Genomic DNA, 23967 nt, shown 5'->3' with positions numbered 1-23967 from the left:
GGGTTAAGTGACTTGTCTCCAGTCACACAGCATAAAGTTAATAGCAGAGATATGGGGTGGGGGTGGAGGTGGGGGTGAAGAATGAACCAGAGCTGCACTCTTTGGTATTATCTCCCAAGGAGGCATTAAAATATAGAAATATAGGGAGGGAGGATGGGCATAGTATGACCACGACAGATGTGAACAGAGAGTCCAGAGAGTTCAAAGGCACAATGTCCTATGCAAATCTTACTCGATTGTTGTCTGATCCAACACACCGGTGACTGGGATCCCGTAAAACTGCTGCATCGTGGACACTGCTGACTGCAGGGCCTTCCCGGAATGCAACGCAGATGCCCGTGACTCATAGGGAAGTAGATAGCCATAGGATTTTAACCAGTTCTGAAAGACATGTGAAAGAAAACGATGCACTAGGCTGGAGGAGGCTCCGTTCCACATGGCAGAGATTTAAACTGGGGATCATTTTACCCAAAGTACATATGGACCCACACTCTGACTGACTCCTCCACTTCACCCTGCAGATGTGGTCACGTTAACCTCCAGAATACGTACCTCTGATTGGCTCATTCCCCCACAGTCACCCTCTCATTGGCTGTCCACTACAGAATGACACTAACTTTGTATTCAGAGCTTTTCCCTGCCCTTTTTATTCACGACTTTGGTGCTTCCTACTGACACGAGCCCAACATGCAAGAGCACAGGGACAGCCACCTCACTGAGGTAGGACAGCTCGTGGATACCTTCCCTCCTAAAACACGCTGTGCCTGAAGTCAGTCTGACAGAGCTTCACACTGCACCATATCTGTTAGCAGGAGAATACATATAGTCTTCATTGCTAAACCATCTCGCTGCAAAGCAATCCATTATAAACAATTATAAATAAGCAAAGCAACATAGTCCATATATATATATAAATAATAAATGCATAGAAAAATCTGTTATGTAAGAGAATTTCTTGCCTTTCAGAAATGCACATTTGAAGGCTTACGTAAGAATGTGTGGTGTCTGCAGCTGGTGCTTAATGGACTCCAAAATAAATGCATAAATATATTTGGAGAGAGAGAGATAGCTAGATGGAGGGACTGCAGTCACACGCTAACAGATGAAGATTCAGGTGAAGGGCTGTCAGTCCTTTGTCCTGGTCCTGTCAACTTCCTGAAAGGCTTAGTTGATGTCAACAGTGTGTGCGTGTGCGTGTGCGTGTGTGTGTGTGTGTGTGTCTGCGTGTGTGTGTGTGTGTGCGTGTTCGTGTGTGTGTGTGTGTGTGTGTGTGTGTGTGTGTGTGTGCACATGTGCGGAGGATTGAACCCGGACTTCTTGTATTCATCTACAGCCTCAGCTCCCTCCAAAATTAAACAACAGCAACAATAAAAACCAACCTAGCTTAATATCTCTTGGTTAGAGAGTACCATGGAGGACTTCTTTTGTGCTTTTCTGCTTTCCAAGTTTTTGTTTTTGTTTTTAATGGAATCATTTTCTAAAAAGGGAAAAAAAATGGCTGAGGATGTGACTCAGTAGTTGGGCTCTTGACTAGTGGGCACAAAGGCCCCGCGCTCAATGTCAACCACTACAGAGACTAGAAGAAGTTTGGGTGAAGAGGATCTGTGGAGGCCCAGATTACTCAAGGTCAGAGAATCTGAGTTTCCTTTACCCGGCAGAGTTGCACAAGGGATGATTTGACCACAGGGCGTGAATACCAGGTGTTTGGAAGGGTCTGCACTTGGCTGTATCTAGCAAGGGGGAGGTCTTTTGCCTCACCCCTTGGCCTTATTATAAAAGCCCTTTTGAATAAAGTTCTGGGCTGTTGGGTATTGACCCAAGTCCTCCTGAAGCCATCCTGTGTTTCTGTCTTCTCATCAACTAGGTCTCTCTTTCTACCTGATACTTTTTTATCCATCTCTCCCCAAGAGTACCCAGGATAAAGTGGGGGCTGGTCCCCCACAAAGGTCAAGAGAGCAGTGAGACCGCAGGATAGCAAGGTAAAGGAGCTTACCCCACCCCCAAAGGTGAGAAGGGATGGAAATCCAAAGAAATGAGAACACCAAGGGTCCCTGTGTCACCTACAGGAAAATCAATGAAACTTCCACATTCTTAATGTGTCAGGAACACCCTCAATGCCAGACTTGCAGCCACAAAGCCCAATTCTCTGCCCATCTCCAGAGGGTCATCCTGAGAACTGATGAGTGAGTGTAGGGGCACCTTGGGAATGGTACTATTCCCTTCTCATGTACTCTTTGAACTTACTACATAGTCAATGATGACTTTGAACTTTCTGATCCTCCTGCCTCCAAGATGTGCTAAGATTGTAGGCATGTGCTACCATGCCCAGTTTTATTGGGTGCTAGGGAATCAAACCCAAAGCTTTATGCATGCTAGGTAAGCACTCTATCAACTGAGTTATATCTTTAGCCCAAGAGCTTTTGGGTTTTGTTTCTATACAAACAACTTTATTGTGAATATGTCCCTTATTGTAAGCCAAATCAAATCACTTTTAGAAGGTAGCTGCCAGAACTATAAGTAAGTTACTCTTTATTTTCACCAAAGGCAACTATAACATCTTCACCGCCTTGTGATAAAACTAATTAAAAGCCAAATTGCCAGAATAATAGTCTTGGAACATACGCAAAAGAGCGACAACTTTCCTCCTCTCATATTTGGTGTCTAAAACATGTTTTCCCTTCAGAAAGATGCTGCAGAGTGTCAATACTCACAGTCCCCAACACCGTCTCTCTTCTATGCCTCTGCACATACGTTTCTCTCTGCCGAGTATTCTTAGTTTGGCAAAAACCTTTCATATTTTAATGTTCAATCCATAAATTACTACCCCTGGAAGACTTCCCAGGCTAAGTGAGTTCTCTCTCCTCGGTGCTCTCTAAACTCCTATTACAGATATTATGGATCTTATAACATTGGGCTCCAATCATTGCTTATCACCATCCACCAGAGTCTAAGCTCCTTGTGGGAAGGCTCCCTCCATCTCTGTATAGCCAGTGCCGACTTGGACAGGCTTTAGTTGTTCATTATGTCCAGTCAACAAACATTATCAAACACTTAATACATGCTAGGCACTGTGCAAGGTTTGGGGGTACAATGATGACTAAGGAATTCACTAACTGACAAGTGACCCTATGATGAAAATAGATATGGAGAGGGTTCTGTGGGAGAAAAGGGGGGCAAAGGGATAGAGGGAAAGGTGAGGTCATGGAAGACGTCCAAGTGGAAATGAGATTCGAACTGTCCAGCAGGTATGGGTGGCACATTCTGGGAAATATGTAAAAATGACTGGAACTTTGGGTGAGAGTAGGTGACGAGGTTGGAAGGCGGGAAATAGAGAGAGGTGGCATACAGTCATCTATCTTAAAGTGGCCATGTTACAAAGAATCATTTGGGACTTGACCCTCAGCCCATGATCAGCCACAAAACTCAAATACTGACGGGTAGGAATGTCCAGGAAGCTGACGAGTCACTCAGCCATTCACCTGCTCTAACATCTATTCCCAGGTTGAATCCTGTCATCAAAGCATTAAGTCTCTGTGCTGTATTCTCTCTGCTAAGGAACATGGATCAGAGACTAGTCAGCTCCTGAATCCACTGCTTACCACTTCTCTGCCACTCACATGCTCCTCTGACTTCTCTAGTGAGAAACCTTTGATCACACTCAACACACACCAACTCCCAAACACTCTTTGCTCTTTTACACTTCCAGGCTCTTCCTGGTGGCTGCAAACCCCATTCTCTTGATACATGGTAGCACACTCCTACTCATCCTTCAATGTCCCCACTTTCCTTATACTTTCCTTAAAAACCCCTGGTAGAGCTAGGTGGCCTTCCTTATTCCTGAAGTAACTTGTATGCACTGCTAAATGTTGTTACTGCCATGCATCGTACCTGTTCACTGATTGTATCTGTTTCTCCAGCTACATTGAGTTCCTGGGGAACAGAAATCGCCATTGTTTTTAAACCTGCTACTGTATTTAGCACAGTGTCTGATTCAATAGTCACCAAGTTCATGAATGAATAAATGAATGAACAGTTGGCTTGGGAGGCACTGTCTGAGTACCAAGGAAAGGAATTCATCTTGAGGAGGCTTAATAAGTAATGTACATGAAGACATGCAGCATAAATCCTGGTATCTAGTAAAGGCCGAAGAAAAGTATTTGCTGAAATTTATCAGTTATGCTTTGGCTTTCCAGCTTGATGAGGTAACGGGGTCTATTGTCCTTTCTGAAGAAAAAAAAAAAGATAAAAGCACACTGAAAGAAGCAAGTCTCCTTCAGTTTTAAAAAGAATGACTTATCTTCCATCTTTTTACACCTTGACCTATTAATCAATCACCAGCCACGTCAGAAGCCTAACCCTGACAGCAGTTAACTAACTCTAAGACGTCTGACACCTTCCAAATGCTGAAAGAGGTGTAAAACCCAGAGGAAAGTGAGAAGTAGTGCAGGTACAGCAGACCGAAATATCTGGGCCGAACCAAAGATGTGGAGATCATAGACAGAACAGCGTGATTGGTCTGCTGGACACAGGGCGGGATTTCAGTCCCTGAGGAGCCAGAGCTGAGTAATGAATGACAGGGAAAGGAGAACAGAGGATAAGGAGAGAGAGACAAAAAAATGTGGCCCTAAGAGAAGAGCCAGCAGACAGCAGAGGCCGTGGTGAGATTAGAGGGGGTGGGGGTGGGGGTGGGAAGAGACGATCACTGGTGCAGCTAAGGAGCGCTCTTGGAAAACCAAGGTGGCCTGGGGAGGAGAGAGAGCTGGATCAGTTACAGCAGATGGTCCCGAGACATTCGAGAGCATCAAATCTATTTGGATGGGCCAGCAGAAGGAAAGACTCGGGAGGATGCTCAGGTGTCTGAGCAGGAGTGAAGCGCCTGCTGGTATTGCCGGAGAGGCTAGTGATGAAGTCTATTGAGAAAGACCCGACAATCAGGTGTCTGATCTGGAAATCTGGACTGGAATGAGGAAGAAAGAATCAAAGACTGTGATCAAAGAATCTGGGGTCCAGGCAGATAGGGTGCTCTGTCAGTAAAGTGCAAGCAGGGGGACTTGAGTTAGATTCGTAGAACCCAAGTGCCAATGCTGGGTGTGGTGATGCATGCTTCTAATCCCAGGACTGAGGAGACAGACCCAGGCAGGTCTCCAGGACTCTGTGACCAACCAGCCTTGCCTAATTGGCAAGCACCAGGCTAGTGAGAAATTCTGTCTCAAAAAACAAGATAGATAGCTCCTAAGGAACGATTCCCTAAGTTGGCCTCTGACCTCTATGTGCATATTGCACACATGCATACATACTAAAACACACACACACGCACACACACACACACACACACACACACACACACACACACACATACACACTGTCTGGGCAATCAAATCCATAACATAACTTGGGTGCCGATGTGAGCAATAGGAACAAAGCACAGCATGAAAAGCGTTTCAAGTCCCATCTCAGGGCTTTGTCTGTGGAGTAGACGAGACAGTGGAACTCCCCAAAGGAAAGCAAGCAACCCGGGACCGTCTTGCAAGGATACACGAGAGATGTTCAGGCTGGTGGAGAAGGGTGTCAAGAAGAATGAGGCAAGAAGGAGAGCTGTCCTGTGGGTACAGAGTGCAGAATGAGAGATCGCAGGACACAGATCTTGACTCTAGAAGACACAACATTTTGGAAGGCAGAGATGATCTAATTACAATAATGACCACAGATGTTAGTACCAGAGTGCCTACGCTGCCCTTGGCATTATGCTCAGCACTCAGAAGGTAACCACCTACGAGGGAGGAATGGTGATTCCCAATTGCAGATGAGGAAACTCAGGTTTAGACAGATTCAATGACTATTCAGAGCTGCAAAACTGGAAAACGGCAGGATTTAGGCTCTCCACGTGGTCAGGCAGCCTTCCTCCTTCCTGGGATTTTCTGCTTCTCACACGCCTAGCATGCTCAGATCACAGCACGCACATTTGTGCTGTTAGTTTTTTTGTTTGTTTGTTTGTTAGCTTGACACGAGCTAGAGTCATCTGAGAAGAGGGAAATTCAATTGAGAAAGTGCCTGCATCCTATTAACCTGTAGGGAAGTCTGGGGCATTTTCTTGATTAATGTTGGGTGTGGAGGGGCCAGCATACTGGAGGTGGTGCCACCCCTGAGTAGGTCATGAGTGGGGTAAGAGAGCAGGCTGAGAAAGCATTGGGGCAAGTCAGTCAGCAACAATCCCCCATGGCCTCTGTTTCAGTTCCTAACTCCAGGCTCCTGCCCTGACTTCCCTTCATAACGGATCGTGATCAGAGTGTGTAAGCGAAACAAACCCTTTCTCGAGTTGCTTTTGGTCAGTGTTTGTCACAGCAACAGAAACCCCAACTAAGATGGTTCCTGTGCCAGAATACTGACTGCGCCATCACTTCTGCAGTTTTCCAAACCACAGGCCTCATGGGACCCATGATTCCTTGCTCTTCTTTACTACTCATATCCAGTGTTTTACCAAAAAGCATTGGTCCTACCTCCTAAACATCAAATCAACTTGTTCCTGCCCATTCACTCATTCAACATTCTTTATTTTTAAAATTTTAAATATTTAGGTACATATCTCTGTGTTCCTGAGGGTGTGTGTATGTGCACACCCCACATATGCAGGAGCCCACAGAGGTCAGAAGGGGGGTCCAACCCTATGGAACTGGAGTTACAGGTGAGCCGCCATGTGGATGCTGGGAACCGAACCTGGGTCCTCTGCAAAATCAGTAAGCGCTCTCAACTGCTGAGCCGTCTGTCCAGCCCCATTGATATTTATTGAGCAACTTACTATAGACCAGGCTCTGAGTACTAGGGCTGTAACAGAAGAAAACCCTTCAGGTCCTTTCTGGTTGTCATCTAGTGGGAGAATCAGTAGTAATAAGTGTGGTGAAGAGTAATGTAGGCCAAGGAGATAGAGAATTCTTGGACAGCTATTTTATAGACTGTGGTCAGGGAAGGTACCAGACATTTGAATAAGAGATATTAAAAAAGTAAAGGAGTGGGCCATGTGAATACTAATTCAGGAGTATTGAAGGAGGGCTAGGGGAATGGCCCAGTGGGAGAGCATGTTCCTAGCACGCATGAGGCTCTAGATCTCAGGAAGCATCCTTGAGAGAGTTCCATTAATTCTCTTTACACCCGTGGGCTGGATAGGGTCCTATTCGAAGATAGTTCACTTGGGACCTACAAACTTCCACATACTAAATATTGCTAACTTAGCTGAGTGCCTTTGGGCAAAGGACTTAACTTCTCTCTGCATCCTGTTCCTCATCTGGTAACCGAGGATGATTGTTAAGAGGACTCAGTGACATGGAGCATTAGGTAAGAATGATCTTTGAAGATGTTCACATCGAAATTCCCAAAGCCTGTGAATGTCATGTAACAAGAGGGACTGTCCTGATGGGATCAAGAATCTTCCAATAGGGAGATTATCCTGGGCCACCAAGGAGAGTGCCATGGAATCACAGGAAGAGTCAAAGTCAGAGTGTGCTGAGGGAAGCAGGGGGTCCCAGGCCAGGAAATGAAAGCAGCTGCAGGAAGCTGAGAGGCACAGAGTCTCCCCTGGAGCCTTCAGAAGAATGCAGCCATGCCCACGCCTTGACTTTAGTCCCATAAGCCCATTTTGGACTTCTGATTTCCAGATTTTTTTTGTGGTGCTAGGAATCAAATTCAATGCCTTTCATACACTGTACAACTGAGCTATATGATCAGCTTTATAAATATTATTATAATTATTGAGACAAAGTCTCAATATGTAGCTCTGGCTGGCTTGAAACTTTCTATATAGACCAGGGTGTCATCAAACTCACAGAGATCCACCTGCCCCTGCCTCCCAAGTACTAGGATTAAAGGTGTGTGCCACCATGCCTGGCCAACAGCTAGATTATTTATTTAACTAAATTTGTAGCAATTTGTTGTAGCAACAATAGAAAACTAATACATGAGCACAAAGCCTTTGATCTTGACAATATTGTTACTGTGTTCTTGTGCCTACACTCTGCAACACAGTGACCACCACCCTTGGCCACCTCTGCTGTCCCAGTCTCTCTGGTGACTTCTCCAGGGTCACCTTGGTCACTGGGTTCGTTCTCTTGAATTCCTGTCCCACTAAAACTTTTCTCCTCTCACCTTGCAACTGAGGGCCCTTGCTGCTGGTCCCCCGTGTTAGAACTATTTTTTTAAAACATCCAATGAATACAGAACCATTCAAGGGTCCAGGAAATGTGATGTTCATGAATACTTAGAAGATCAATGTAATTTCACAGGCATGTTTTGCAGAAGAGAAAAATGAAATGCATAGAGGAGAAATCACGTATTTAAAATTGCAGAGCAAGTTGGCAGGGGGGCCAGAAAGGGAGCGCAGCATCCAGCCTCCAGGGAGGGTTCTTTCTGTTGTACTAAAACCCCTACTCTAGTTCTTCATTGCTTCCAAAAGCTCTCTCTCTCTCTCTGTCTCTCTCTCTCTCTGTCTCTGTCTCTCTGTCTCTCTCTGTCTCTGTCTCTCTCTGTCTCTCTGTCTCTTCTCTCTCTCTCTTCTCTCTCTCTCTCTCTCTCTTTCTCCTCTCTCCCTTCTTCTTCAGTTCCAGTCAGTCTAAAAAGGGCCCTCAGAATCGCCCACAACACCCAGCTGAGCTTCTTGACAAACACCTTAATGGTACAGCGTTGCCTGTTGGCCGCCGTTGGCTCCTGAGTGGGTGGTAAGTGCACTAACGGGAATTCCCGGGAGCTCTACACAATGTCCTTGGCCCACTCCCAAGAGGCCACCACAAGCCAGACAATCACCAGGCTTGGGGAGGTGGCACATTTGGGGTTTTGGGTCAGCACTGGAATGTCCGTTTTCTAATTCTGGGAAGGCCTCTGACCAAGGCCAGGAGTGTGGCCACACTCTCATTCACTCTGAGGAGGGAGGAGGTCTGGTCTTCTTTAGTCTTTCCATTGCCTTCTTGGTTCCCTCTACTTCCTGATGAGTTAAGGAACAAGGAGAGCAGAGACAAAGACCCATGGTTAAGGCTGTTTCTTTAATGGGAAAATGGCTGACTTAGATAACTTGTAACTAGTATGGAAGTTTCCATTATTTGAGTTCAGGTGGGTTGAGTTGTGGAGTCCATCCTCAAGTTACTCATTGCCAGCTGCAAATTCTAAGCCCAGATCTCAACAAGCTTCAAGAGCTTTCTTGTCACCTCCCCAAATACATACCCTCTAGCTCTGACTGATCTCCTATGTTGCCTGAACACACCCTGGGGAAGAGGTCAAAGGGGGAGACAGGTGTTCGAAGTCTTGTTTATAGGATAGAGCGAAAGAGGCTATATTTTGTGCTGTATCGGTTTTACTTTTTAATTTTTATATTAAAATTTTACTTAGTAACTTTTATTATGTTTCCTCTCCACCCCACCCCACCCCACCCCACCCCACCCCACCCCTCTGTTTGTGTGTGTGTATGTGTGTGTGTGTGTGTGTGTGTGTGCACGCGCACATGCCATGGCACAGGTGTGGAGGCACAGGACAACTTGTGGCATTCTCTCTTTTGACCTTTGTGCAAGTTCTGAGGATCAGACTCATGTCATTAAGTGGGCATTATCAGACAGCACAGGCCTTTACCCACTGAACCATCTTGCCAGACTTTTTTTTTGGGGGGGGGAGGGAGCGGAGGCAGGGTCTCCTATAGTCCAGGCTGGCTTCAAACTGCATGAAAATGACCTAGAACTTCTTGATCTTCCTGCTTCCACCTCCCAAGTTCTGGGATTACAGGTGTGTACCATTACATACAGTCTATGCAGTGCCCAGGATAGGACCCAGGGCTTCATGCATACCACACAAGCACAAGCACTCTACCAGCTACAACACATTCCCCATCCCCTGTACCGGTTTTATACACAGATCCCATATAGTTTTTTTCTTTTTCTTTTTCTTTTTCTTTTTTTTTTTTTTTTCTTTTTTTGAGGGGGAAAGGGTCTCACTCTGTAACCCTTGCTGCCCTGGAAGTTGGTATGGAGAGATCTGCCTGCCTCTGCCTGCCTCTGTCGCCCAAGTGGAGGGGTTTAAAGGTGTGTGTCACTATACACAGCTTGAGCCATACAGATTTTTTTTTTAAAGATTTATTTATTTATTATGTATACAGTGTTCTGTCTGCATATACACCTGCAGGTCAGAAGAGGGCACCAGATCCCATTATGGATGGTTGTGAGCCACCATTTGGTTGCTGGGAATTGAACTCATGACCTCTGGAAGAACAGCCAGTACTCTTAACCTCTGAGCCATCTCTTCAGCCCTGTAGATTTCTTTTTAAACGTCCTTCTGACCCCTTCATGAAGGATTAGATGTGGGCTGCTCAGGTGGAGGTTTAAGGTTAAATAAGAGACGACAGGAGTTTAGTCTAAGGTAGCTGTGTAGAGAAGTGAATGGGGTAAACATGGACTCAGCACAGGGACGGCTGGGGTTGGTTACTGTTAATACGGACTCAGCACAGGGACTGGCTGGGGTTGGTTACTGTTACAAGGTGGGCGGGGAGAGAAAAGGAGAAAGAACACTCTTGCTTTGGGAACACCTAGATGTTTGTGGTGCAGGACTGAGCTTAAGAAGTATTCATTGCCAGTGAAAGTTCAATAACAATGTTTGCTTTTCTCTACTTCTTTAGAGCTATATGCATAACCTTTCATAAATGTTATCTATCTACATACTTACGGGCACACAGATATCCAAGCCACATACATACATAAATTCACACACACACACACACACACACACACACACACACACACTTACTACCCACAAGACTGCTATTGTCATACATATTATTAAAGCATAGATCCAAGTTGATTTTTAGAACAAATTTGTGTTGTAAAACTTATCAGAACTTGAGTAAAATGAACCCTGGGGTGCAGAAAAACCAAATGATTGGCTCTAAAAACCTCTGTGCAGGGCTGAGGTGTAGCTCGGGGTACATCACTAATATGCAGCAAGCATGAGGCCCAGGTTTTCAACTCTAGCATTGCAAAATAAACAAATGAAAAAGCAAAACCCCTCAGTAAGGGTGGGGGCAGGGCCAGAGTGCATAGCTTTACCCATGTACCATTCCCTACCATGGGCACTCAGGCCTAAGGCCCGTTAAGTAAGCTTCAAACACCGACCTACAACCAGCACTCAGAGCAGCTCGGGGCGAGTGCATCCCAGCCCCTCAGCCTCCTCACAACCTCCAAACAGGCCACTTCTTGGCTCAGATGCCTTTAATGAGGCCCCTTAGCCTCTGGGTGAAAGCCAATCTTACAGTCTGCTCACAGCTTCCCTTGCCAGCCTCTTCTCCTTCCACACTCTTACTGGAAACAAGCGAGTAACTCAGTGCCCCAGATATATCCAATTATCCAGTATTTCCTAAACACGCCATGAGCTCAGGGGGAGCACGGTCCCTGGGTTTCCTTGCCTGGATTGCTGACCCACCATTCTCCACTCCTTTCCTTCGTCTGAGATTCAGCTCGGTTGCCGTTTTCTCCTGAAGCATCTTCTGCCCTGGGCTCAGCCGGGCCATCTCATGCCCTCCCTCCTTAGGTCTTACCTACACCTTAATTTTTGCCTCTAGTACAAAGCTGAGTGGAATCCCAGCATTGGGGAGGCTGAAGCAGGATGATCACTGAAAGTTCAAGGCCAGTCTGGGCTCCACAGCAAGCATATATATATAATGTCCACAGCAAATATATATATATAATATATATAATATACATAATTTATTTATTTATTTATTTTTGAGAAAGGTCCCTTTCTCAAAAACAAACAAACAAATAATATATATATATTCTGGTACACTGCATTCTTCAAGAGGACTGCTGAATACTTGGGTACCAAGTGCTGTCCAAAGAATATGGTCGGGGGACACTGACAAGAGTAAAAGCATTTCTCACACTAGGTGCCAGACACTGTTTCGGTTGTTTCCTCATCGGGAGTTCACCCAATTCCATATTATCTGCAAGCCTAAGCAATTCCTAACACGAGTCTCTTGATACAATTAGGGTTTACTTCCAGCAGTATAATTTACTGATTTTCCAACTATCACCTACCTTTCAAGGTCTGGCTTGGGACATGCTTGAAAGTGGAAAATGGCGGTCCCAGGAATCCAGAGCCCGGGCAGTTTTGTGCAGAGGGAAAAGCACTGAGCACAAGGACAGAAAATCCAGCTTTGGTCTCCACCTTATTGTTTATTAGCTGTGGGTGGGTCCCTGGAGAAGATGACAGGAAGCCCTGTCATCTCTCTGAGCCGCTGTTTACTCATCCATGAGGTGAGCACAGCTTCCTTGGCTACTTCATGAGGCCGTTGCCAGGACCACACATATGTGACAGGGTCTGGAGAGTTCGAAGCTCCTTACACCCCCAGAGGCTGTTAGGACACCAGGAAAATCCACAATAACACAAGAAGGTGTAGGACAAGTTTAGCTCATGCCGCAGAGAGCGGTCTAATGGCCTCTTTTTCCCCAGACAAGAGCGGGATGTACAGAAGGCTACAAAGTACCGAAGGCACTGGGGACCTGGATATTTGTCAGTGTTGTTTGATAAGGGCTATCCCAGCCTCTGCCTCATCCAGGGCTCTTCACTTCCTTGACTGCAGGTGCAGACCAGGGAGTGCTCAGAGCATGTCACTCAAAACCAGTCTCATGGGCGGGACTCCATTACAGCCTGAGTCTCAGAGTCATACAGTGACTCACGTGGCCTGGGCTCACTGGCTTATCTCATTTTTGTCTACTCGGATTTTCCTCAAAATCAAATTAGACCTAGGAAGGATGGAAACGTAGATGGGGATTCTCCTCAGCTAGCAGGAAGAGAAAGGGACGCTTTAAATAACCAAAGGCAAGGAGCCAGTTAGAGACTTGGTAGCGCCCCTCCCTCACCCCACATACGAAGTACAAAAGAAGCAAGAGAAAGCAAAAGCAAGAACAGACTGAGTTTGTTTTTTGTTTTTGTTTTTGTTTTTTGTTTTTGTTTTTTGTTTTTTGTTTTTTTTGGTGGGGGGGACTTGGTAATGAAAGACCAGAGATATGAAATCAAAAGCCAAAGACAGTAAAGAAAAACACTTTCAATTTAGGAGCCAGGAGGCCAGGGTTCTGGTCTCAGTTACTGGCCATCAAAGTTTGTGTCCTTAATGCCTCATTTAAGACAATTGAAGAAGTAACGGTTAAGAGCTGCAGTGTGTTTACTTGGTGATTGGCACGGTGACGCCACCTCTCTCAGTCCCTCTTCTCCGTAGGTCACCGTTATTGGATGACACCCCACCTAAGGAGGTGTGAGAGAACTCAAGGGTGAATTGTGATGCTACAACTAGGGGAGTAGACTCCAGTCCCAGGCCAGGAGCCCAGGCAATTCATCCCTCTAGGAAATTCTTTATTTGTGTGTGTGCATGTGAGTATTTGTGTGGTAACCCCCCCCTCTTTCTGTGTGTGTGTGTGTGTGTGTGTGTGTGTGTGTGTGTGTTAGAGGTGCATGTGGAAGCCACAGATCAATCTCAGATGTTGTTTCTGATGAGCCATCCATCTTGTCTTTATTTTTTGGTTTTGGTTTTGTCTTTTCTTTTGAGACAGGGTCTCTCACTGGACCTGAGGCTTACCAATTAGGATAGGCTGGCTATTGAGCCCCAGGGACCCTGTTTCCTCCTCCCCAGAATTGGGATGACAAATGAGTGCTCCCTCAGGATTTTTACATGGGTGCTGGGAATTGAACTCGGGTCGCACGCTTGCACATCAGGCCCTTTACCAGCTGAGCTGTCTCTCCATTCCCTGAAAAAGGGTTTTAGAAGGGACCTTGAAACTTACCTGCCTAGGTTTGCCTATTTTAGGTGAGTGTAACCCTCAGACATAAAGAACACAGTGCTTAACGATAAGTATTTAAGGTTGAGGATTGTGTTAGATTTTGGTCGGGAAGAAACTTGACCAAGATCTACAACCTTTTCCTTCCCAAACAATGTGTAAGTGTTTTCAAAAATTAAATAACACACTGACTGAGGATACCTCTAAATGTTCCCCCGAGAGGAATAAATGATGCCGGGAGAAGGGAGGGGGCTTCCTAGAGAGGCAGGTGTGAGCCAGAACCTTAAGGAAAGATTTCTGACGAATGGGTGGAGGTACAGCAGTGAACAACACGTGACCATGTCCAGGGAACCCCAGCCGGCAGCCTGTCTTAGGATAGATGAGAGGCAAGCTTATCTGGAGTCAGGATGCATTATCTATGAGCAGTGGGAAAGATGGCTTACTAATGGGAGGTAGAGAGGGGCTGGACTCCAGGGGCCTCAAGACAGAGGAGGCGTGAGCAACATTATCTGAGGGCTGAAAAGCAATGACATTTCTACAAATTTTCAGTCATGTCACCCACTAGTGTTCAGTGAAGGGGTGCAAATGATCTCAAGAATTTCTAAAAGTTTTGGATAGATATTTTAAGTGGACTGGGATGGCCATGTTTTCACCAAGGCCTGAGAATGCACATAGGAATAAGGAAAGACCAGATGGAAAGAGGCAGTCACTTCTCTGAATGGAAAGGAGTGCAAGGGGCCCAAGAGACCATCCTGGAACCTGTCGGACTTAATTTTTTATAAGTGATCCAGAAAAAAGTAGAGCAGAGAGAAAATTCCAGGGCTGCGGTACATATTAAACCCTTTCAGGCAGGGAAATGTTATGCCAAGTGGGGAGGGGGTGGGAGAGAGGGGGTGGGAGGGGGGAGCAAAATGGCAGCTGGACATCAATGTGGAGAAGTGTAAGTCAATGCAGTCCGGTAAAAATAATCCACACACAGGGTGTTGTGTTCCAGGCTATCAGTTTTAACCCGTGAAAGGAACCAGGGTGCCCCTGTGGATAGTTTCCCAAAGGCTGTGGTCTGACATGCACAGATCAGGATATCTAACGAAAGGATGAGTGGTAACAGGACAAGGCCCCAAAATCAAAGAAATTATCCTTTCTCTATGAAAGAACTCCACATCTGGAGACAGGGGTCAGGTGGAAAATGAACTCCTCCAGATATCCACAGAGAACAACACAAATAACCTAGGATAAACGTGACTGTTCTGGGAGGTGGCCCGTCATGATGGGAGAGCTTAAGTTTGGAATAATCGAAGCCAGCAAGGCTGGTAAGGATAAGCACTGAGTAAACATAACCTTCTCTTCAAATCCTGACATATCTAAGCAAACTGTCTTCTCTTAATGTGCAAAATACCACAGGCATAAAAAGGCCTCTGACTTGAGCACATTCAGTTTCCTCTCTCAGAAATGATGAGAGCCACAGTGAAGAGACTGATCAAAGTCACAAAGCCTCCAGGGGCCAAGGCCAGCTGAGAGCCCACACACCCTAGTCTCCAGGGTAGGGCTCTCCCAACTCACCCTGCACCCATTCAGGAAGTCTGGAAGAATCCTACTTTTGCTGCGGTGGAAACCCATGAATCACATCACTTTGATGTGTGATAGAGCTAAACCACAAACTAGAGAAAGTTTTCCCTGAAAGTCAGGTAACAATTATAAACCTTTAGGAGGCCAACGATCAGCTGGGGCATTCTAATTTTTAAAAACATATCATCTTTGGAGAGTCTGAAGAAATCTAGAGAGTCTCTCCTAGAAAATTATACATGTTCACATATAAACACAAATTAGCAGAAAATTTCAGAGAATTTATGATCCCTTGAGTCTCTTGCCCAGTTAAAAAACTGCTGTTCCTGCAAATTCGTCTAAACAGAATGCCTGCTTAACAAACACACTCTTCTCAGGATAATTCAGGCAATCACTACTTTCCTCCAGCAATGTTAACACTATTTCAACATTATTTATTAGAATTTCAGGCTTCTAGTTTGGTAGAGAGCAGAGAAATTAGTACAATTGCCCCCAACCCCATGTGATATAATGTCCTGGCTTAAACATGAAGAGACTAGAGCCAACTCACTAGCTCTGTGACCTTGGGCAAATTTAAGCTCTTGGGGGTCTCTATATTCATCTGTAAAATGGGGACAGCTGCTACAGCTAGCTCACAAAATACGTACTGGGATTAAATGAGCGAATTCCTCTCAAATGTAGCGCCAAGCCTGGCTCATAGTGCATGACTATTATTATGCATGTATCCATGCAGGCATTATGCATGCATCCATCCAATCCCCTCTTGGAGCTCCGACTTCTCATGCCAGTGATGAGCCGCTCACCGCCTCCTGGGCTGGCTGAGCACCTCCAATTGTTACAAACTTCCTGCATTGGGCCGAAATGTGCCTTCTTGCAACCCCCCACCCCCACTGTCGGTTAGCCTCAGTTCTGCCCGGTGGGGCCACGCCGATCTAGTCTATCCCGATGGCCCTTCAGCGACCAAGACAGCGATCCGGTCCGTCCTCGCCCTCCTCCCTCCCCCTTCTCCAGCTCCAACATCCTCGGCTTCTTCTCCAGCCCACAACACACTGGCTGCGCTTACTATTTACTCCGAGGCGTCGTACGCTTTCCCTCACACACAGCCTTGCAGGCCACACGCCCCGCGGCTACCGCGGCCATCCCGACCCTCCGCTCCGCCCCCGCCCGCCGCCCCTGTCCGCGGTGCTGAACGGAGCCCGGCCCGCGGGGCCCCGCCCGGCCCTAGTGCTGACCCGGCGCCAGGCTCCCCCATCTCCCCGAGAGAGGCCCGGCCGGTGCCGCCCCCCGCCCGACCCCGGCCCCGGCCCCGCGCGCCTGCTCACCTGCCCGGCGAAGGGCGCGTCCGCCCCGGCCGGCTTCCCGGCCCCCGCCGCCGCCGCGAGGCAGCAGAGCGCGGGCAGCAGCGGCAGCAGCCGCCCCGGGGCCCGCCAGGCGCTCCAGCGCGCGGCCTGGCCCGGCGCAGCGCGGTCGCCCCGGCTCCTCGGCATCCCGGCGGCGGGGGCCCAGCCGCCCGGCTGCGATGGCGGCGGCGGCGGCGGCGGCGGCGGCTCCGGCCGGGTCCTCCCGCTGCAGCCGCTGCGGAGCCGCCGAGTCACGGCGCCGCGGACGCGCGCCCGGCCCGCCTGCCTTCGCCGCCGCCGCCGCCGCCGCCTCGGCCGCCGCGCGCCCCCGCCTCCGCGCGCCCCGCCCCGGCGAGGGGCGGCCGGGGGCGCCGGGGCAGCGCCCGAGCGGGACCTGCGGGCGGCGGCGGCGGGGCTGCGGGAGGCGCTCGCACGAGGCGCCGGGTGCAAAGAGGGCAAGCCCGGAGGGAGGGCGAAGAGGCCAGATAAATAAGGCTGGCCCTAGGGTGGCCCGGCCAGGCCTGGGGTCTGCAGCCCAAGGCTCGCCCTGGAGGAGAAGGACTGAGGGGCGACACTGGAGAAGAAGGGGCTGGGGAGACAATCTGGGTTGGAAGAGAATGAGCTCAAGAAATGCTTGGCATCGGAGAAAGGGGGTCTCAGGGGCTTCCCTCGAGGGGTGGTGCTGAGAAGCAGAAAGAACACACCTGGGCAGTGCTTAAACCGGGTTCGGGGACAGCCCTGGGAAGCTCTCTCCTTGACTCCTTAGGGGAGCGATCACCCATCCCCGAAATGTCCCTCATTGATGGAACACCTTCTACACACAATGCCCTGGACTACTGGGGCTATGAAAGCAAAACCGAAGGCCCATGAGCCGAGGCGTAAACTGCAGAGGGATACACCTAGTAAGAGAATGTAAACACCGAGGAAAACAGACTCCCAAGTATCAGAAAGGGGTCCAGGGGTCCAGGCTCAAGGGGCCCTGAGAAAGGTATGTGGGAGGAGGTGGGATTCTGGCAAGGCCCAGAAGGAGAGGAGGAGTGGAGGGTGTACAGAATGGGATTGGGCAGATTCTGTGGAGTACACGTAGGGTTTCTACAGAGAGCTGCTGGGAAGTGAAGGTGGTGAGTGTTGGGATTGTCAGTCTGGGTCTTCCCTTTGGAGATGATAGCTGGAGGTTTTCTTGAGCAGGCTCGTGTGTAAATTATGGTCGTTTGGTAGTTTGGAGGTATGGAGCAGGCATGTTAGAGTCAGGCCTATGTCCAAGCATTGGCTCATCTCACGTTTATGAAACGATGCATTTATTGCTGTATGCAGTTGCTCCTTGGCATTTAATAAGTGTTTGATGCTAGTCCCCTCCCAAGGTGAAGAATGGCAGGAAGATGGGGAGAAAACTTCACTAGTCCCCATAAACGGACACTCAGATCACAACAACAGTTACTGTTTATTGAATGTCTACTCCATACCAGGCACTGGGCTGAGCACTTCCCTGAGTTTTATCTCCCCCAGTCCTTGTAGACAAGCGCTGTGAAACAGGTTGTTATTGTAAACCAATTTAGGATAAGGAGGAGGCTCTGGATAAGTTTGCCAAACATATATGATTCATAAGTATGCAGCTGGAGCAATCTGGCCTCAGAGCACACTTGGTTTGCTAGGATGGCAGGGGAGAGGGCATGGCAAGGGGCATCGGAGGAGGAGGAGGAGGAGGAAGAGGAGGAGGAGGAGGAGGAGGGGGGAAAAGAGTTTGATGGCCAGTGCAGAAGATGAACAGTGGCATCTTCACAGAACTGGAGTCCTCATGAGGAGGACTAGCTTGGAGAGAGGACAAGGAGCTGGGAGTTAGGGTTCTGGAGATTGGAAGCTCCTGCAAGGTTGTGGAGATGGGCACAGGAATGAATTGAGAAGGACTATTTTGTGACCGTTCGGGTAAGTGTGGCAGGTAAAGCTGAAAGAGGCAGGCAGACAAGAGCGAAGGTCCAAGGGCCCATCTGGAGACATCCAAAAGATGAGCCTTCAAAAGAGTCCAGAGTGATTAAAAAGACAGAAACAGGGCTGGAGCTGGGGAGACGGCTCAGTGGACCAAGCGTTTGCCATGCAAGCATGAGACCTGAGTTCAGATCCATCACACCCATGTAAAAAGTCGGTTGTGTCTGTAACCTCAGCACTGGGACTGTGGGGGCATAGTAAAAGGTAGATCTCGGGGCCCCATTGGCCAGCCAGTCTAGCTAAAGTAGTGAGCGCTAGTGAGGGACTCTGTTTCAAAATAAATAAATAAAATGGAGACGTGATTGAGGGAGACATCTTGATGTCAAGTTCTGACAGTCAGGGTACCGTATGAGCAAGTGCAGCCTCCCCCACACACATATACCCTACACACCCCCAACCTCCCAAAGAGCTAAACATCAGGATCTCCACGAGTCATGGGAAAGGGAGGAGGTTTTCCAAGGGAGAGAGGAGGAGTTGGCAGTCTCAGGAGTGCAAGGAGGGTGAAGACTGGCGAATAGCACCGAGCAACTTACAATCTAGGGAGGAAAAACAAGGTTATGTAAGTTATGGCAGAGACGGAACCGAGGCTTTGCAGAAACACTGAAGGAAGATAATGAATTGCTCATATTGGGGAGGTTTGGGAGGGGTGTGTTCCAGGAGGAAATAAAACACTCAGGGAAGGAAAGGGGCCAACTACTTTGCTTAAGGCCAGATGCCCATGAACTGCTTCTGATGGATCCCAAACTGCATGTTCTGCCTTGATGGAGGGGTGGAGGGTGTGGATGGCCATGGGCAAATGATAAATGGATGCAGGCTGGAGAGATGGCTCAGCAGCTAAAAGCACCTGTGCCGTTCTTACAGGGGACCAGGGTTTGGTTTCCAGCATTCGTGTTGGGTGGCTCACAGCTGCCTATATTTTCAGCTCCAGGGGGAGCCTTTGGCTTCTGTGGGCACCTGTACTCTTGTGCATGTATACACAGGAACAGACACATGATTTAAAATAGAATAAGTCTTAAGTTGGGGGACGGGGGGGGGGGAAGAGCAGATTAATGCATATAATGAATTCCTAAGATGGTCTTATTAGTAAGAGGAAGGTAGAACTGTGGTGAAGTCTGTACAGGAGCAGGTGGCTTGGAGGTCTTCACAATAATCTCTTGTGTGTCCATTGGAATGCATGACTTCGCCTCTCACCACCGTGACAGGTGTGGGGTAATAGAAAAGGAGCTTCATTTCAAGTCTGACACCTGGATTCAAGCCCCGGCCGGGTTGCTGAGTTCAGTGTGTCTTAAGGCGAGTCACTTGTCTCCTGAGCCCTGTGTTCCTTCTTTGTAACACGAGACTGGTGTTGTCTGTCACCCTCCACCCTGCCTGTCACCTGTACTTATGTATGAAGGACCACATGATGGTTCAGATTCGCTTTATGAACAATATGGTTAACTAAGTGCTAGGAAAAACTCAGAAATTGTTCATTTTTCCTTCGAGTCAGGATCACATGTAGCCCCGAATGGCCTCATTTTCACCATGTAGTTAGGATGATCTTGATTTCCTCCGAGCACTAGGATTACAGGTGTGCACTACCATAGCAGGTTGATACAGTGCTAGAGATCAAACTCAGGGCTCTGTGCTTGTTAGGCAAGTGCTCTTCTAACTGGGCCATATCCCTGGACTGATCCATTTTTTTTTAAGCACTAGGTCTCTCTATGTATATCTGGCTGACCTGGAACTGGAACTCGCTCTGTAGCCCAAGCTGGTCTTGAACTCACAGAGATCTGCCTGCCTCGGCCTCCCAAGTGCTGAGATTAAAGACGTGTGCCTCCATGCCCAACTTAACCCTAAAAAAAACTTAGTATGTACTTATTGTACAAAATATGATTTTATTATGAGATTTTCGTATGTGTACACCTATCTGTACTGTACTTGATCGTATCATATTTACCACTCTGAAATCTTTAATCTTATGCAGAAATACTGTTTTCTGTTACTAGAGGGAGATAAGACCCCTCTTCTCCCTCTTCCCCTCTTATTTCTTCATTCCACATGCATTTATTACATAGTGTTCGACTCCCAGATACTACCAGAGGGGCTGGAAATAAAGATTATTTGGGTGTGTCGCTGTCTAGGGGAAGAAAGTTCACTGAGGATACAGACTCTAATATAGATAACAAGAGGTCAGCACAATGCATGTCTTGAGAGAGAAGAGAACAATGTATTATGGGAGGAGAGGGAGGAAATGAATTGTCTAGAGGTGGCAGGAGAGGTGGCTGTGAGTGACCAGAAGGAACTCGTCATGTAGAGTAGGAAGGAAGTGGAGGTGCAAAGCACAGTTGTATATGAATGTTTGGATTCTTACTCTCTCATGAGAGTGCTGTGTACTTTTCTAGAAGCTTCTTATCATCATAGACTCAATATGGGAGCAGGCATGGAAATACAGTTCACTCCTTTTAATTCAGATTTTCCGACAGATTCTTCAAAATGTAAATAATGCCAATCTTCTCACTATGTTTTATTTAGTAAATTACTATAGAGTTTCTTTGTGTTTACAGACTTGTGGTTATTTGATTGCTTATTTATATAGTGATTTTTGTGGTGCTAGAGACTAGGTCCAGGGCTTCACGGGCTGGGTAAGTGCTCTACTGCTGAGTTAATCCAGAGCCCCATATTATCATCTTAAATGGATCGATATGTTCATTTTTAAATGCCTCAGTTTTAATTCCTGAGAGAATTACACACACACACACACACACACACACACACACACACACACACACACGCACGCACACGCACACAATCTATATAACAAAAACTTGTTAGGGTCCTCAATGCTTTTTGAGAGTATAAAGGGTTCTTGAGAACAAAGGGTTTGAGAACTCTGTTTTGGGAATTGCCATGGAGTTCTAAATAGAGGAGGGACATAAGTTAAAAAATATTTTTTTTAGTTCAGTGAATATTTATTAAATGCCAACTTTGCATTGAATGCTTTTGTAATACAGCGGTAAACAAGTCAGACAAAACTCTGCTTTGGGGGCAACAAGATGGTTCAGTGGGCAAAAGTTCATGCTGCCAAGCCTGACAAGCCTGAGTTCGATTCCTGGGACCTAGATGATGAAAGGAGAGAACTGAGTCCTGTAAGTTGTCCTCTGACCTCTACACACGTATTGTAACACATGCATGCATGCCCCTAAAAATGAAAACCAGACAAAAAAAACCCTTCAGTTTTCATAGAACTTATGCTAAAATAGGGGTGACAATAATAAGCGATATCATTAAAGTAAATATTGATAGAGTAGTAACTGTTGAGAAAAACAGGGGGTTAGGACCTGAAATTTGAGGGGTGTGTGTGTGTGTGTGTGTGTGTGTGTGTGTGTGTGTGTGTGTGTTGTGCCTTTTGTGGAATTATGGATAGGGTGACTGGAGAGGACCTCTGTAAGAAGATAATGGAGGTTTTGTGTGTGCACGTGTGTGTGTGTGTGTGTGTGTGTGTGTGTGTGTGTGTGTGTGTGTGTGTGAAGTTCTGAAAGAACAAAGGGGTGAAGCATGGAGAAGTGACCCTGGCAGAAGGGACAGTGAGTGGACCTGTTCTAAGGTGAGAAGCTGTCGGGTAAGTTTAAGGGACAGTGTGGAGGCCAGAGTGGTGGGAGGGTGGGGATCCTAGGAGGATTGCTCTACTGGAAGTTTCTGAAAATTGAAGAGACAGCTTATGGCTTAGGTCTTAACAGAACCACTGGTTTTACTGGGCAGAGAACAGCTGGGAAGGCTGGAAGCAGAAAGGCCAGCGAGCTGGCTACCGCAGTAATCCAGGCATAAGATGGCGAGGCCATGGGTCAGGATCCTTTGGAAACAGTGAGATGTGACCGGGTTCTCTAAGGATGTTGAGAGTGGAGTTGACAAAGCTTTGGATATGAAGGATGAGAGAAGAGTCTCAGTACAGAGAACTGACCCAGGCAGCCGGAATGCAGCTGCCATTATTTGACACAAAGAAGATTCCTTGAACAGCTTGAGTCAAAATATCAAGAGCCCCATCTGGGACGTGTGAAGAGGGAGACAGCTATTAAATACTCAAGTGGATGTGGTGCACAGCCTCCTTCTATACAGGTATCAGTTCAGGAGAGAAGTCGAGTGGAGTATGGACTTGGAGAGTCTCAAAATAAAAAATATTTTTAGCCAAGGGGACAGAAGAAATGTCTTAGGGATTAAGTACATTCAGAGAGAGGAAAAGTTATAGTGAATGAGTCTTAAGACAACTGTTATTGGAAATTAAGAAAATGGAGAGGAACCAGCTAAAGATACTAAGAAGGGGCAGCCAAAATGAGGAGACAGAGAGGGAGGAGGGAGGGAGGAGGGAGCGAGGAAGGGAAGTGGCGAGAGAAATAATCGAGGTGTTTTATTGTAAAAGGTTTATTGACTTTATTTTATATGTATGAGTGTTTTGCCTACACGTATGTATATGCACCATGTACCTGCCTAATGCCCATGGAGGCCAGAAGAGGTCATTAGAGTCTCTGGAACTGGAGTGGCAGATGGTTGTGATGTAGGTGCTGAGAACCGAACCTGGATCCTCTACAAGAGCAGCCAGTGTTCATAACTGCTGAGCCATCTCTCCAGCCACAAAAGTGAAGTTTTTAACTGAGAATCTGAAAGGAAACAAAAGAAGGTGAGTCAGATGCTGGTCCAGCTCAGGAAGCTCCTTCCCCTTCCTCATGCTCCCTTTGAATTCCTGTTGCAGCGGCTGCAACAGAAGAGGGCTTGGCGTGTTAGGTGGAGGTAATTATCTGTATTGTATCACCCAACCCTTACAACTCTACTGTGTGCTGGATTCTAAGGAGGAGGCAAGACAGCAATGACTAACTAATTACGTCTAGAAAACAAACAACAGCAGAAGCCAAGGGTCTGATGCCAAAGCGCATGGCCAAGGGTCTGACGCCAAAGCGCATGCCCTTAACCGCATTCCTTTGCTGGTTCATTAGTACTTCCAAAAGTCTTAAACAGGTGTTACTGGGCTTAGGGTCAGAGCCTGTGCCCCAGCAAGACAGACCTGGCCACCTGTCCTCAATAAGCCATTAACAGTGGAGAGAGAAAGAGTGGGGGGGATTGAGAGGATTTCATGTGGCCACTGTGAGAAGAGGGGCATAGAGACCCTGTACCCTCAAGTCTTCCCAAGGTGGCCATATTGAACACTGCTCTTTTTTTTTAAGATTTATTTATTTATTATGTATACAGTATTCTGCCTGCATGTGTCCCTGCAGGCGAGAAGAGGGCACCAGATCTCATCACATGTGGTCTGTAGTCTA

At 47.3% G+C, this 23967-nt stretch overlaps 1 protein-coding gene across 1 annotated transcript in view; it reads right to left on the bottom strand.

The window, feature by feature from the left end:
- Positions 1 to 16843, bottom strand: part of Mmp24 (matrix metallopeptidase 24) — a 45433-nt gene extending 28590 nt beyond the window's left edge. Inside the window, exons 1-2 of the mRNA XM_059259705.1 lie at positions 16679 to 16843; positions 233 to 381 (exon numbers count right to left, since the gene is read on the bottom strand). Of these exons, the coding sequence (XP_059115688.1) occupies positions 233 to 381; positions 16679 to 16843 (314 nt within the window). The remainder of the gene's footprint in view (positions 1 to 232; positions 382 to 16678) is intronic.
- Positions 16844 to 23967: the final 7124 nt, after the last annotated feature.

This window comes from Peromyscus eremicus, chromosome 4 (genome assembly GCF_949786415.1).
Source record: "Peromyscus eremicus chromosome 4, PerEre_H2_v1, whole genome shotgun sequence".
NCBI lineage: Eukaryota > Metazoa > Chordata > Mammalia > Rodentia > Cricetidae > Peromyscus > Peromyscus eremicus.
Note: the sequence above shows the minus strand (reverse complement) of the source record. Positions and strands in the feature narration are given on the sequence as shown.